The sequence below is a fragment of the Falco rusticolus genome, chromosome 5 (genome assembly GCF_015220075.1).
Source record: "Falco rusticolus isolate bFalRus1 chromosome 5, bFalRus1.pri, whole genome shotgun sequence".
NCBI classification, from domain to species: Eukaryota; Metazoa; Chordata; class Aves; order Falconiformes; family Falconidae; genus Falco; species Falco rusticolus.
The window spans coordinates 23,567,081-23,581,876 of record NC_051191.1 but is presented as its reverse complement, the minus strand read 5'-3'; the positions used below and the strand labels follow the sequence as shown (position 1 = coordinate 23,581,876).

The 14,796-nt window shown below is 44.1% G+C and overlaps 1 protein-coding gene across 4 annotated transcripts in view; it reads left to right on the top strand.

Annotated features, from left to right (window-relative positions):
• The window catches only part of CAMK1D (calcium/calmodulin dependent protein kinase ID), a 230,379-nt gene that overhangs the window by 184,339 nt on the left and 31,244 nt on the right, over positions 1–14,796 (top strand). For all 4 annotated transcript variants that reach the window (XM_037389136.1, XM_037389135.1, XM_037389134.1 and 1 more), the window contains 2 exons: positions 2,408–2,534; positions 11,076–11,151. In XM_037389136.1, the coding sequence (XP_037245033.1) occupies positions 2,408–2,534; positions 11,076–11,151 (203 nt within the window). The remainder of the gene's footprint in view (positions 1–2,407; positions 2,535–11,075; positions 11,152–14,796) is intronic.

Genomic DNA, 14,796 nt, shown 5'->3' with positions numbered 1-14,796 from the left:
TTAATTCAGATACTCCACTGTACAAGCTGTTAATATTCCTTTATAATTTAGAGGAAGGCTGTATCTCTCACTTTGAAGCAGATTAATCTTATGCAAAAGTTCCTATATTAAAATACAAGATATGGCTATTGGGAAGTGGATTCATCTACAGATCACTTCCAGAGTTTATGTAAGGACGTGCTGAACTTAGATCAAACCAACCTTCCCACTGGTATTTTTGGGGCAAAAACTAGCTCTTTTTCTTTCTTTTGTTTGCAAGTCTTTGCCAGTACCATATCAGTTGTTAAAATGACTCATAAAATATGGTATATGAGGAACACCTGCTCTGAATTTTTGTTAGCGCAAACATACCATGGTGGCAAAAATAGGGATATAATAAGGCTCTTTATGATCTCAAAATATCAAGATAAGTGTGAGTTTCAGATTGTGGTCCCCAAAATTAAACTCTGGGAAAGAATCCACTCTGTAAAAATGCAGCACATAAAACATCTATAACAATTATTTATGGTGATTATGTGTTACTCAGATACCAAAATAGTACTTGCTGTACTTGGGAAAAGCAGATCTGTGCTCCAAGTCTCTAATCTAAGTAATGCAGCAGCAAATAACAAAAGATGGCAGCAGACAAAGTCCAGGGAAGTCCAGGAGGTACAAAAGGACTGAAAGGCTCAAACAGCTCTGCTTGGTACAGAGCCACCTCGTTAACACTTTTTGAATTAACCAGCTTGAAGAACCAGAGCTCTTTCAAATGGGTTTTAAGCAAGTTTAAGTTTTAAACGGGTGGGTTTCTTGGCCTTTACTAAATATTAGTGGGAGCCTGAGGTGAGTTAGCAGAAATCGTTAGGGAATCATTGTCTTTCCCTTAATACCAGCTCTACTAATGCCTCAGCAGATCAGAAATGCACGAGTAAAAACCAGGAGTAACTCCAACCCAGCGCAGGCCATGGCATAAAACTGATGCATCACACAGTGCCTGGAAACAGCATCAGTGTTGTAATGGCCAGTTAAAGGACTGAACTTATGGGGTATCACAAGAAAGAAACATAATGGTACAATTTCATGATTATTTTAATGAACAGAATCATTTTCCCTTTTTGCCTCAGTCCCAGCTGGCTCACAGTAGCAAATGCAGCTTGTAGATCCTCTCATGGCTGTTGTGTCCCATGGATAAAGCCATCACTACGTGGCTTCATGCTGGGGCTGAGGGGACATAAAGTGCTTTAAGCTGCACTTGAAGCTGAACAGGAATCTCCAAAGTAGGGGAATGTGACGTTACCCCCCAGCACTTCTTCGTCCCCCTCTTCCCCCACTGCAGGAGGTTCAGGCGATGGAGGAGGGAAGACAAATGCTGGTGCTGCCAGCACTGCAGTTGCTCCTCCTTACAAACTCAAGCCTGGGTATGTCCTGAGGAGTCTGCTGACACTGTGTGGCCACAGATGCTTCTCGCCGTTTCCTGGTGCACACAGTGGGCTGATAGACAAAGTGCATTACACACGCGTGGGCGTTTGTACCAGCTTCTGGGCAAAAGCATACACCGGGGTGGGCTGAAACATTTGATATCCTTCACTGTTGTAGATGAAGATCCCAAGGCCTGGGTAGCACAATGGCACCCTGTTACCACTAGCGCCAGCAGATGCTGGACCTTTTTGCTAGCCCAGATATTAAGCAGGGGAAGAAGTGTGCTCTCAGGGCACCTAGCAAGAGCTTTGCTGTGTAGCAGTAGCACATTCAAAACACATGGATGGAGGACCATGCTGTAGCAAATGGAGGTTGATTGGGCTCTCCAACCCGCCTGATGCTGGTATAAGGTCACAGGGCCTTGTGGAGTGATTCTTGTTTTCTCTCAGCATAAACAAGTTGCTGTGCTTAGTGCTGTAGCATTTTTTCCTAATTGGCTCTAGCTAAAACATCCTTGCTGCAAGTCTGTTAACTATAAAGGCATTTCCTCTCTCATAACAGTTTATTTCCAGTGGAGCAGATACTTCTCTAGTACCTACCCTTATACCTTCCTTTATCTTTTTTTAAATGCTGTATAAAAATGTTTCATTCCACTACCCAGATTTACCATATTTATCTGCCTTCAAATGAATCCTTTCGGTTTTTCACTATGAAGTGATAGGTTGTCAGATACATCTCGCAAGTAAGGGATGAGCCTTAGTTCTGATTTGAGGTGCCAAAGGAGAAGTTTGCTATCCCAGGAAAGTCAGCTTCTTCCACGAGTTGTCATACAGGAGTCTGGTGAGGATCTCCATACAGGTTGTAAGAGCAACTCTTCATGGTTTAGGAGAACCAAATTATATTAGTGCATGATATAACTAAGGATTGCATTAAATGCAACACATCGGCTAACAGATGTTTTTACTGGACTTACACATTCAAAACCCACTTTTCTTGTTCTCCTTTGTAGCCCGAGAATCTGCTTTACTACAGCCAGGATGAAGAGTCAAAAATCATGATCAGTGACTTTGGATTGTCAAAGATGGAGGGTAAAGGAGATGTGATGTCCACAGCCTGTGGGACTCCTGGCTATGTCGGTAAGAGGTTTGGTTATGCTCTCTGTCCGCTCTTCCCAGCTGCCGTACAGACACATAGAGCAAAGGGAATAACACTTGTTTTCTAGTGCGCTACATAGTGCACGTGAGAGTTACAGATGTTCATTAGAATTCAGAAGTTGCTGGTCCTCTGTCTTGTGTCTCCTCCTTTGAGTCCTGATCCTGCAATCCAGCTCTGGGGTTGTGGATTCACTTGCATGACTTTAATCCTTTGTAGAGTGACTCTTCTGAAAGATGCTGCCTGTAGCTAAACCAAGAGCATGTGAAGAATAGCTTCGAATGTCTTGATTCTGCACACACCTATAAAAACAAGAAGTTCTACCTAATGTAATCTATTATTTTAATCACAAGAGGATTTCCCGGGTTCCCCTGAGAGTAGCATGAAAGAGCTACTTTTATTCGGATGTATTCAGTAATCCTCTGTTAGAACGATGTTAAAGTTACTGACTCCCAGATTTCAGGATGCAAAAGCTCTTTAGATGCTTGGGCCTTCGTAGATGGTACCAAATTGTTTCCTATAATTTATTCTTTGCTCTTCTGTCCATTTGGTAGTGATTGTGCCAGGCTACTGATTAGCAGTGTGTTTATCATCATGCTTTTAAAAAAGTAACTGCATGTGAGAATTGTATGGTGGGTGATGACAGGGTCTGTTTGAGCAAACACTATTTAAAAGGCTCACTTCATGCACAAGACATCCAGCAAGCCTGTGCCTCCTACAATACCAAGCTAGTCAGCTGAGATGGTCAAACAGATCTCCAGGGTATCCATGAAATCCATGAAACTAAAATGACAGTGGCTTCCCCAGGGGTAGATTTGTCTTGGGTCTTTCCAGCAGGAAAGTCGTGATGTTTTCCAGCAGTGAGAAGCTCCTTTTGCTTTGCAGCTGCCACCTCACCTGTTTTCATAGCTCTGATGATACCGTGGTACGACAACTCGAACAGATTACACGGTTATGACACGGTGATCCAGATTTGTCCCAGGAATACCTTTTTTTCCAGGCATTTTCTTCATGCTGCACAGGCACACTTTATCCTGATAACATCAAGAAAAGGAGCAAATTTCTCTGGTTTCCCATCGTGAAGCCATCAGCCCATCATTTTTTATTTTAAGACATATGAGTCAGGATGCACTCTATATAGGCAGAATAGCCATCTTGTGTAATCACACCAGACGGGAAATCTTCTTCCAAAGCACTAGCAGGAATTGAGCTGAGACAGCAATTTCCATAATTTTTGCTGTCAGCCCTCCTGTCCTTAATTAACGTGGGGGGGTTGTTCTGAAATGGGCACTGACTAGGATAATTCTGCAGGACACGGGGAAGATCAGATGACTTTTTCTGAAGCACTGATGAAAATGAGGGACTTGGAGTCTGCTTGGGCACTGAATGATCTCACATGACCTCTCAGCATAGCCATTTACATAAGAAAACTTGCTATTTTGGAGAGGAAGCTCTCAGAGCATGTGACGGGAATTGTAGTGCTTGGAGAGGCGTTTGAGAGCTCTCATTACTCATGGTCTGGGCGCTGATAGCTACACAAGCACCTCCAGGCCTATTGTTACCTTACTGAATGCAGGATTTACTCATCATGGTTCAAGAGGTCACAGCCGCTTATTTCTGAAGTGCTGACAGGAGTTTTTCCCCTCTCTCACAAAAAAAACCCTCTTTAAATATTTGTTCTGTTTCTTTTTTTGCACAGGAGACAGCTCCTCTTTAGCGCTGCTTTTTTTAAAAAAATATAATTGGTTGCCCAGACAACAGAAAATTTTTGTGGTCAGTCACCGTGGTGATGCCCACAAATCAGTGTTATACCTGATGATAAGGCTTCTGCATACGTGGTCTGCAATTTGTCCACATCCAAAAGCTTTCACGCCTTCCAGCGTCACTGAAGCACCTGCCTAATGCCCTCAAATAAATGTAAGAATCCTTCCTGCACTCACAAATTGAATGCATGTCCTCGTCTGGATTGGGGCATACACATACCACAGGGCTGGCCCATGAAGTGTCCTGTCTGTCACCTCTTTCTGTGGACTTTTTCACCAGCCATTTTATCTAGGGTTGAAGTAACGCTCAGGGATCCATCACTTAAAATGTGTTTTCTTTATCCACTTACTTTTCTTTAAAGATATGTAGAACACTGCATTTGCTAAGATTTTGTGAGGAATTAATTATTTTTGTCAGTTAAACCACTTTGCTTCTAAATTACTGGAAAAAAAATAGGCACATACCATGTGTCAAAGACACCCAGAGCTCGTTAAGAAGTCATTAGCATCTGCTACTGTTTCTACTTTATCTCCAGAAATGGATCCAGTCGGATCCCACTATGCAAAGTGCAGGACAAGCTTCTGCCTTGGTAGCAGACCTGGTCTTAACTCGTGGCTGCTGCCAAGTATTTGCAAATAATGCAAGCCCCCTGTCATTTCCCTGATTAGGATATACTTTCAAGTCTTTGTGTTTCAGTTTTTAACTCAACTTTTCGTAGTTTCATCTGCAAAGAACAGTGGTACCCAAGACCCTAAATTTCTGTTTACATGGTTCAAAAATTCATTGAATAAGGGAGGGTGTAATTATAATTAAATTTCTTAATAAATATCAGATTTCTTTCTGGAAGTTCTGTCAACAGTTCAGAGATCTTATTCCTTCAGGAGTTTTGTCAGAGATGTTGGTCCTATGGTGACAAGATGACAGGACAACTTAACCCAGTTAGTTGAGCTACTTTTGTGAAGATGCCAGTCTAAATGTTTAGTTACTGAAGAGGGGGTATGATAATACAACCTCATCTAAGGAAACAGTCCTCCATTTTCTTATCTGCTTACCATTCTTATCTCTCTCTCAATTTCTTATGGAAGGATTCTAGGTGATGAGCTGGGACTAAATGTCCAACTTTTAGATACCATCTAAACTGGGTAAGGTGGGGCTGTTTGTGTGGCTCATTTCATTGCAAATTAGGTGTGTGGACTGGCTTGCACTGATCCCACCCCATCATCTAAACTGGAGAAGTGGTGTTTTCAAAACCCTGAGAGATCTATGTGATTATGGGTGAGATCTGTATAAGTCATTAGTGGTTTATTGTTTTAAACATCATAGATTTGGGCTGCTTAGCTTGAGAGCATTTATAAGAACTTGATTTTGATGAAGGAGGTGTTCAAAATTGCCCGAAAATGAGTCATCCTTGAGGTATGTCAATCTGGGCACTCACCAGGAGGTGACTCCAGTCACTCAGCAAATTCCTCTACAGAGATTTTTGGCTGTTAGGTAATTAGGTCTCACTGACTGGCTTTCTGTGAGAGCTGCTCTCTCAAAAGCTTTGGTTACTTCTGCAGATGGGGAATTAAGACTTGCAAGACACTTAGCAGCATTGAAAAGTTTGGAAAAAAATGTTAGAAAGCCTATCTTGGGCAATCTGATCTCCTTTTGCAGAAATGCTGAATTATGAACTGTGTTTGTGGCTGACTAATATCTTAATCCTACTGAGGTTTCAAATTCTTGCTCTGAGTCCCAACCCAACTTCAAGTAAAACTTTCTTGTATTTCCCTGTCCTAGGGACTGGGCTGGACCCTGGCTGTGCCATTGGTCCCTGTATACCCCACCTCACTCACTATTTTTATTTTCTGTGGCACTTTTATGAAAGGTCATTTCACAACTTCCAGCTCTGCCAGAAATCCAGTAGCAATTTCAGACCATACCCAAGCCGTGCATTTCTCTTAGCTCTGTGCAAGACCAAAGCATTTAAGTAAGCAATAGATTTCTATCTTGAGTTGTGTCTTACTCAGTAACCTTTGAGTCAAAGGTTTGAAAATATTCAATAAGCCTCTGGAATACGCTTATTAGCAAAAAGCAACCCCAAGAGTTGATTAGGCAGTAACATGAGTAATAAAGTAAAAATAAAGCGTGGGAACTGTTCACACCAGGGCTTGCTCGGGCACAAGCTTGCGACAGTGCGATTGCTGAGCTCCATTGCTGTATCCTGAAATGGGGTCTGCTTGCACGTGGTTGTAGCTGTGTTCTGGTCCATGCTAGCTATCTAAATCTGACTCAGCGACCTGAAACAGGGACAACAGGAGCACAAGAACCCAGCAATGTTGCACTGAAACCCTACGGTCCTTCAGAAGCAGCCCCAAACTTCAAAGTCTTGGCCAACCAGAACAAGATGAATGCTGGAGGACTGTGTGAAAGAGGGAAAAGAAACTGTTTTCATCCCAGGTGTCAGCAGAAGAGGGACTCTAGTCTTGTGTTGAAGCTGCTTCATATGCCTCTTAGCCTGCTTTCACTGTGAGGAAGACACTTCGTATGGTGGCAGAGGAGCTCACACTGCTCTCACACCATCTTGGCTTCAGGAGAGGGCTTGGGCTGGCCCTTTGTGCATCCAGCCATCTTCTCAGTGGGACAGGGTTATTCCTCTCTGTCCATCTTCCTGAGGTGGTACCTTCAAGAGCCCTAAGCAACACCATCTCCCTTTGGTGTCCCTTACAAACTCTGCCTGTTTCCCACCTTCCCTCTTGGATTTCGTGGCTATCTTGTACCTGTGCAGCCCATGCACATTTCCCTCCTTTGCTTGCGTGATGGAAACTGGCACTGAAGTAATTACCAGCTGGCTGGCTTGCACCAGGCCAGTTTGCTTGGCCAGCTGATCTATGTTCCTGCCCAATGTAAAAGCAGGTCCCTGGGTATTTTAACCCTGTTTAATCTTTCTATTCTTCCCACATTTATGGCAGCCTGCTGTTTTGTCACTCCTATGGGGATCTTCAAAGCCATCACCCTTTGTTCATTTGCCTCATTCCTTCTGGTGTGCAGCTTGTGGGAAGCCATGTAAACCACAGAAAACAGCATTAGACCGAGTTCTTGAGAGACAGCAAAATCTGCAGGGAATAGCACCATCATGGGAGTGAAGGAGAATCGCTTTTAAGTACGAGGCTGATATGAAGAACAGGCACCCTCATGACTTGTACAGTTTGTTTAAAGGCTTTAAGTATCAGAGCAATCCCCATCACTTGAGCTCTTTGCAAGAACATGGATTGCTGTTTTTGGCATCCAGAAACTGCATCTTTAGGGAGCTTATTAGCATAGCTGTGCTCACCAAGGGTAATGGCATAGCGCTCTGGAAGGTTTCCAAATGTTCCTGTTCTGTACCTTCTCTTAAAACCTCCATTTGAAATGAGCCTTTTAATTTTTTTCTCTTTCTAAAAGCAAAACATAACTAAACAGAGAAAAAAAATCCCTAGCTGTAAAACAGCAGATCATCTGGCCTGGGAAGCACATCCTCATGTACCTGCAGGTGGGATGAGGCCCTGGGACCATTACCCAGCATTTTACCTGCCACATGTTGCTGGTAGTGATGCTGATTTGGCCTGAAACGCAGTTCCTGAATGCGGAGGAAGGGTCCTGGTTTGCTTCATTGACTTCGCTGTTGCTGGATGACCATTGCGTAGCATTTGAGCCCACAGTGGGAGGTATTATACTGGCAGCCTTTGCTCAGATGGTATCAGCTAGTACCCCAGGGCCAGGAATGGGAACTTTGACTTTCCCCTTCGCCTTACTGCTGTTTTGTCTCCTCAGCCGTCTGTGTTGATCCTTTAATGCCATCAGGTCTTGGATTTTTTCATCGCATCACCTGCTTTTGCCTCTTGGCACTGATCTACCATCATTTCTGAGACCTCCTCTGACTTGTTTTTCAGCTCGTTGAATATTTCCATCTTTTCCATATATCAGAGACAGATGATGCTCTAGCTATGTTCTCCTCTTCCTGTTGCATGTCTGCTCTTTGGAACAAAAATCAAAAGCAGCCATTTGGCCTTAAAGTAGTTATTTAAACCTCCTGCCTTTCTTCATTAAAGTTTACCAAAGGGAAGGCAATAGCCTCATGTTTGCTTTGGGCTTGATCCTGCTTCACAGCCACCATCCACAGCAGTAACTGCCTGTTATCAGTGTTCTTCACTTCTCTAGAACAGAGAGAAATGCCTCAGCTCAGGTTTGATGTTTTAAGAGGGAGAATCATTAAATAGTTCACGTCCCCTCATCTCAGATTGGTTTTCTGTTATGTTAATGTGGCCTATCTGTGTAATGTCAGGAGCTCACTAGGATCCGTGGTGCTCAGCAGCCATTTGCATAATATTTTCTTTGGGGGATATAAGATGTATAATATTTACCAGTCTTGAAAATTATGCAAACAGGAGCAGACAGTCAAAGGTAGAAGAGATATGCAAATAAAATATTGGGAATTTGGAAGGACTGGAGATCTGGAAGACATCTAATCACTTCAGGACAGGGGAAAATTAATTCCCTTCTTCCGTATATTTTGCCTCAAAATTCAGTTACAAGAGATGGAACAAAGAAGGAAACTGAGCCTCATAAACCCTATTTGATGCACATCTTGAAAAAGAACTCTTATTACAGGAGAACTTTGAGGCAAGTTTTAATGAATCAGGAAGGAAAGTCAAATTAAGGGACAGAAGAGTTGCCTGGGAAGGTTGTCTTGAGCAACTTTGAAGAACAGCTGGTTTATACAAGAGAAATGAAAATTTGCCAGACTGTCCCAGCTTGCCAGGTTATCTGGGAGGCAGTGGCAGGCCAAATAGGATGGCTCTCCAGTGCTTTTTTCTCTTATCCCAAATTTGCCTTCAAATTCACCCCTGCCAGACTGACTAGCGCCAAAGCTGGCGCACAGACCCTGGCTCAGCCATTGGGAAAGGAGTTACATTTTGGGCACCAGCTGTAGATGCCTTTTATATTTCCACAGCTCTGTCCCCTGTTGTAGTAAGAACATTTTAACCATTATCTTAATAGACTACAACAGTATGCCCATACCCTGGAAGGAGTTCTGCCAAGCACCTGCAAGCAGGTTAGGAGCCCTTCATGCTAGGTACAGTGGAAAGAAACCTCCTTTGGCATGTAGCAGATAGGTGTTGGTGTATTCACACATTGCAATAGTGCGTTAGGATTAACAATATATGAACAGAACCATCATTTGAATTTCTTATACATGCAGTGGTCCCAGTTTGCTGGATGTCTTGAAGATTGGGGTAATATTTATCCTGTGCTGCAGATTGGGACATATCCCAGTCCTCAGAAGTCTTCATAATCTGGCTGCCAGCTACATTTTTACACACACTCCCCTGGATTTTTTTCCTTTTTACAATGTGTCCCCAGTGTGACTTGACCCCTTCCATCATTCTGCTGCTTGCAGAAATGCAACCTGGATGCCCTCACCTGCCTCGTGCACTGTCTTCCCTTCAATCCCTTCTATAAACTCTCATTCCCAAGCACCAGCAAGTCTTTTCTGTTTCTCATTATTGCTTCCTGTTCCCTTCCTAGTTGGCAGTTTTGACCTTAGTTTTGTTGACTCGTCTAGCTTAAGAAGATAACTCTTTGAAGGGTGCTTACCAGTACACCAAAGCATATGTAGCAAATAAATGTGAGACTCAAGTTTTAATACATTTATGCACTTCACTATTTTTTTAAACTGTTCTTCAAGTAACTAACTGCTTTGACGTTGGTAAGATTCCTAGCAGAGGAAGGTGTAACTCCAAAGAAATATTTTTGCTGGGACTTGCCTCTTCATGATTTTTTTTGCAGCATTTGAAATCCAAAGTACTCAGAGGAAATACTGTGCTTTTTAAAATCCAGCATGGCAAGTCTGCTTTAGGAATGCCACGATCAGTGATTTCTTGGATTTTTGTGGACATTTTGCTTTGCAAAAAATCAAAAGCTTCTTTACATGAAAAGATTAAAGTCACAGCGTTTTAAAATTTAGGTTTGGGCATTTGCAATGAAAGGTCCCAACAGATAAAACATACTTTAGGCTGCCAAAAATCACCTGCACTTTTTTCACTCCCACTGGTGTAAGGTAGGAAAGCAGACCCACAAAGCTTCAGTAAATGCCTGGGCTCTCACTTTTAGCAAAATTCAGGCTATGGTGGCAGAAGGCTATGGAGGCAGAAAGCTCAGTTCCTTTGTGTGTATGTCTAGTTTCTGCTACTTCTCGTTTCTCCCTCTGAGGTGTCTGTGTTCCCAGAGGCAGAAGGCTTTGTAAGGCAGCTCTTGGGAGCTATGGTGACAGATCTTCTTCCCCTCCTGCAGGTGCAGCATATCGCCTCCCTGACGCGCTACACTTTCTGAGTTGCCTCTTGAAACCCCTGGTTTGGGAGTGTGACATGGTGGAGCTGTGGGGCTACTGGGGCAAACGTGCATCTCAGCCCTGGTGCAGAGCTCGACCTCGTTTTCCTCCAAGTCTCCTAAAGTTCCTCTGACAGGGATTTGATGGCCCTCTGCCTCTCATGCATTTTTCTCTGTTTGGTTTCTTTTCCTGTCCTTGCAGTCAGAAAATGGAGAATTTGCTCCACTTTAGGGGCCATCCCTCTTTGTGAGAATATGAGCTTCCAAAAGCTCAGGATATTTGCAGATGCAAGGGCTATATGTGGAGGGCAGCAACAAGGTCTCAGGCAGCTTCAGGTTTCAGGGTCCTACCTCTCGACCACATTCAAATGTTTGGTCCTGTAACTTGTGCTTGTTTGGCTTTTTATTTGCAGCTCCTGAAGTGCTGGCTCAGAAACCCTACAGCAAAGCCGTGGACTGCTGGTCCATCGGAGTCATCGCATACATCCTGTGAGTATCTGTCGGGTTTTCAATCACAGGCGCCTTTGGGACCTGCAACATTCTCTCCCACCACAGTTACCCACTTCATCTGGGTCAAAAAAGTTAACTGTGACACTTGTGACCCAGGATAACATGAACCCCTGGACACCTCCCCAGTTACATAAAGACTGAAATTCGGGCAGCAGTGGTAGGAAATGAACCAGGAGCCTTCAAAAGCCAAAATCCCTGCTCCCACCTGAACTAGAAATCAAAATCCTTGCTCCCACCTGAACTACACCATGTGCAATAGTATGGACTTGTCCAGGTTGTGAAATTAGTGAAGTTACTGCATCCCCTGCTCAGATTAGCTTTGACATGAAACAAATTTGACCGTGTCCACAGAGCACAGCATTGTGCCCACAGGTATATCCTGAAGGGCCACCTCTCTCGAGGTGTCACTTTTTGTTCCCTGGAGAGGGCACAGAGGGAGATGGGGGAGAAGGGCAGTGAATTACTGCAGTGAATTATTCTCATGAAAACATAATACAAAGTATTGAGATTTTTACTGAAAATGAGGTATCTTTTTCCTCAACACATCCAACCCTCAGGTGCCATAGGAAAGGGTGAGCTGATTTGTGCTCTGTCAGTTCTGTCACTCTTCTATCGAGCCATTAAGCTTCTACATTCTTGGCTGAGATTTGCTTCTCTAATGAGGCTAATGGCTGCTCAAATTAGTGGGGATTGGTTGCTTGAGAAAGCTACAGAACCAAGATTTCTGTGCGTTCTCCAAAGTGGTGGATAGATCTCAGAACTCCTAAGTTTATGGAGATTTTGTTCCTGTCCTCATTCAGTACCTGCCACCCTTCTTCACAAAGGCTTAGTAGGATAATTTAGATTGGCAGGAACCTCAGGAAGTCCTCCCTTGAGGTCAGACTAGGTTGCAGAGGGCTTTATCCAGTTGAGTCTTGAAATCCTCCAAAGGCGGAGACTGCACAAAGTCTGTGGGCAACCTGTTCCACTGCTTGATTGTCCTCATGGGGGAAAAGTTTTTTCTTATACCCAGACTTGTCTCCATGAACGGGGCAGCCGGTACTTTAGATGTGGGTGCACCTTCAGTGCTTGAGCACAGAAATAGGTAAGCCTCCTCCTGGACCAGCAACAAAACTTGGAAGAACTGAAGAAGTGTCCTGGGCACTGTGGTCACAGGGATACCCAGGTACTGTTACGGGTTATCAGTGCTGTCTAGAGAAGGGCATCCATAACATTTCTGGGCACCATCAGCTGAATTCAGCTCTGCGTGCATGAGTATGTGAAATCACTGTTAATATTTGGATTGAGAAGGAAATGCAGAACTTGCTGCCTGTGAACCTGTAGGAAGACTCTCTAGCTTAGGGGCCTGTCTTGGTGGGGTGGCCTGTGCTCAGGGCTCAGGTCTGTGCATCCATGCGTGTCATTCAAATAACATTTGCGTAGGTTGCACCTGCACAGCCCAGCAGACTTTGAAGCAGGAGCTATTCATGCGGGTCTCCAAGAGGAGGTCAGGCTTTTGCCATGGGCTGACTCAGAGTGGTCATGCAGAGCACAACAAGCCTGTTCCTTTTGTGCAAGAGAGCACAGAGCTGCTGTGTAGCTGTTGACTGCTGCAGAAACAAATGTCTTTTCATGCCAGCATTACCAGTGCTTTCCCTTCTTTTGTTGGTTTTTTTTTTTTTCTTGGGTTTTTTTTTGTTTTTCCCTTTTACACAACTGTCACAGTTACACAAGACTTGAAGAAAAAAGCAGCTCTGCTGAGGCACAGCATTAAAGAAGCATTCTGACTTTGTTCCTTTTCTCCTTGCACAAACATTTCATGGCTTGTCAACATGAATAACGTTTTGATAGTGTAGTAGAACGATTTTTGCCAGGACAAACCTCATTGCTGTATTATCTACTCTGTTCAATGTTCATTTTTTACATTTTCATATAGTCTTGAGCAGAAGTTATATACTACCCAAAATAGCTTTTTTATCTTAAGATAGGATAGGAAGGCTTAATTCATTTACATATATGTTTAAGTATTTAAAACAAAATCCTGCCTAAAAAACATGACTAGCTTTCCAATCTACATGAATATTTGCAAACTTTCAGAGTACAAAACTTTGCAGAAGGATGGATTTATCTTGGAGCAACCATCAATAGCAGAAAGCAAAAAGGTTGTGCTAAGCAAAACAAAAATCGACAGTGCTGATTCTGACCTTGTGGCAAAGCCCAGAGGGACACGCTGCAGCCGTGAGGGAGACAGCAGACATGCCAAAATACCTCGGAGGCTGCTTCACACCTTTTAGATGAGGATGGTGTGTGCTGACCCAAACTTACCATTTTCCACAAGCAAACCTGAGCATGGAAGGCCTAGGGGTTGGGTTTTTTGACATTTTCAGTCCCTGCCAGCCATGGCAGAACAATCAGGCAGAGTTGCTTTTGTAGTACTTTGCTGAGTGCCAGCTTCAGGGAGTGAGAAGAAGGAGGATGCAGGCGGAAGACAGCAGTACACTTCCTCCCTTCCAGGCTCAACCGCTGCCTAGGTTCAGTTTATTGTCAATATCCACCATGAAAATATGTGTCCATTTGGCAGCCCACAGGAGGGCTGTGAACTGTTGCACCCTGATCGCCTGGCAATAATCTTGGCTCTTCTTTTCTCCAAGTTTTCAGTCCTATTCAACCATGGCTCATGCACCAAAGGTCTTCTTTGCTGGCAGACCTGCTGTTATTTCACCTGTTGCTTTTACGTGTCTTGAGACGATGCTCAGTAATGTGTCCTCCTCACCCAATTTATGAGCACATCTCCAATAGGGGTGAACTTTCGGTCTCATCCACAATCCTTCCCCCTTCCTAAGCAAGGCTGCTGTCTCTGCAAGGCTCAGCTCAGTCGTTTCCTGCTCTGTTTTCCAAATCGGCATGTGCTGGGCTTGTCAAACAAAGCGTACACGCTCCTCAGATCTAAATTCCCCATTTGCTCTATGGGGAATTCCCAGCCCTGAAGGCTTAAATCAGTTTAATAGGAACAAGTCCCTGTGAATTCCTGTTTGCAGAACAAGGAAACCTTTTCAGGGTTTCTGTGCTTCATGTAATAAGGACTTGATTTGTATTAGGTACAGTCAAAATGAATGGCAACAACGCGTTGCCGTAAAAGGAGCGTGGTAATATGTTTGCCAGACGGTCACCGCTTGGGTGGGATTGGGTCTGAGATCAAACCACCTCCTTGAATATTTCTGCATGTGAGCTATGCCCTTCAGCTCCCGTAACAGCCAGCGGCACCCCAGGGCTTACCCGAGTTACCCTAACAGAGGTGCGCTTTCAGTCATGTACAGTGTCCCGCTTGGTCTCAGGCTGTGGCTGCCGGACTGTGCAGCCCCCCGTAGCCCCATGGCGTACCTGCCAGCTGGGGACAGGGGTCATGTGCACTCAACCGCTTCTCCAGTGGCACTGGGTTCTACATGCAGGCACCTCAACCCAGCCTGGGTCGATGGAAGCAGGCGTTGCACTGGGATGTACCATTCCATTGCCTAAACTTACATGTTTAGTGCCATGCTGGGTGTTTGTGACAGCCACGTGGGTTTGGCAAGTGTAAGGCACTGCAGAGACCTTCCTTCTGGAGTGGCAGATGGAGGCCAAGCGGGAGACCATGGATCATGTCAA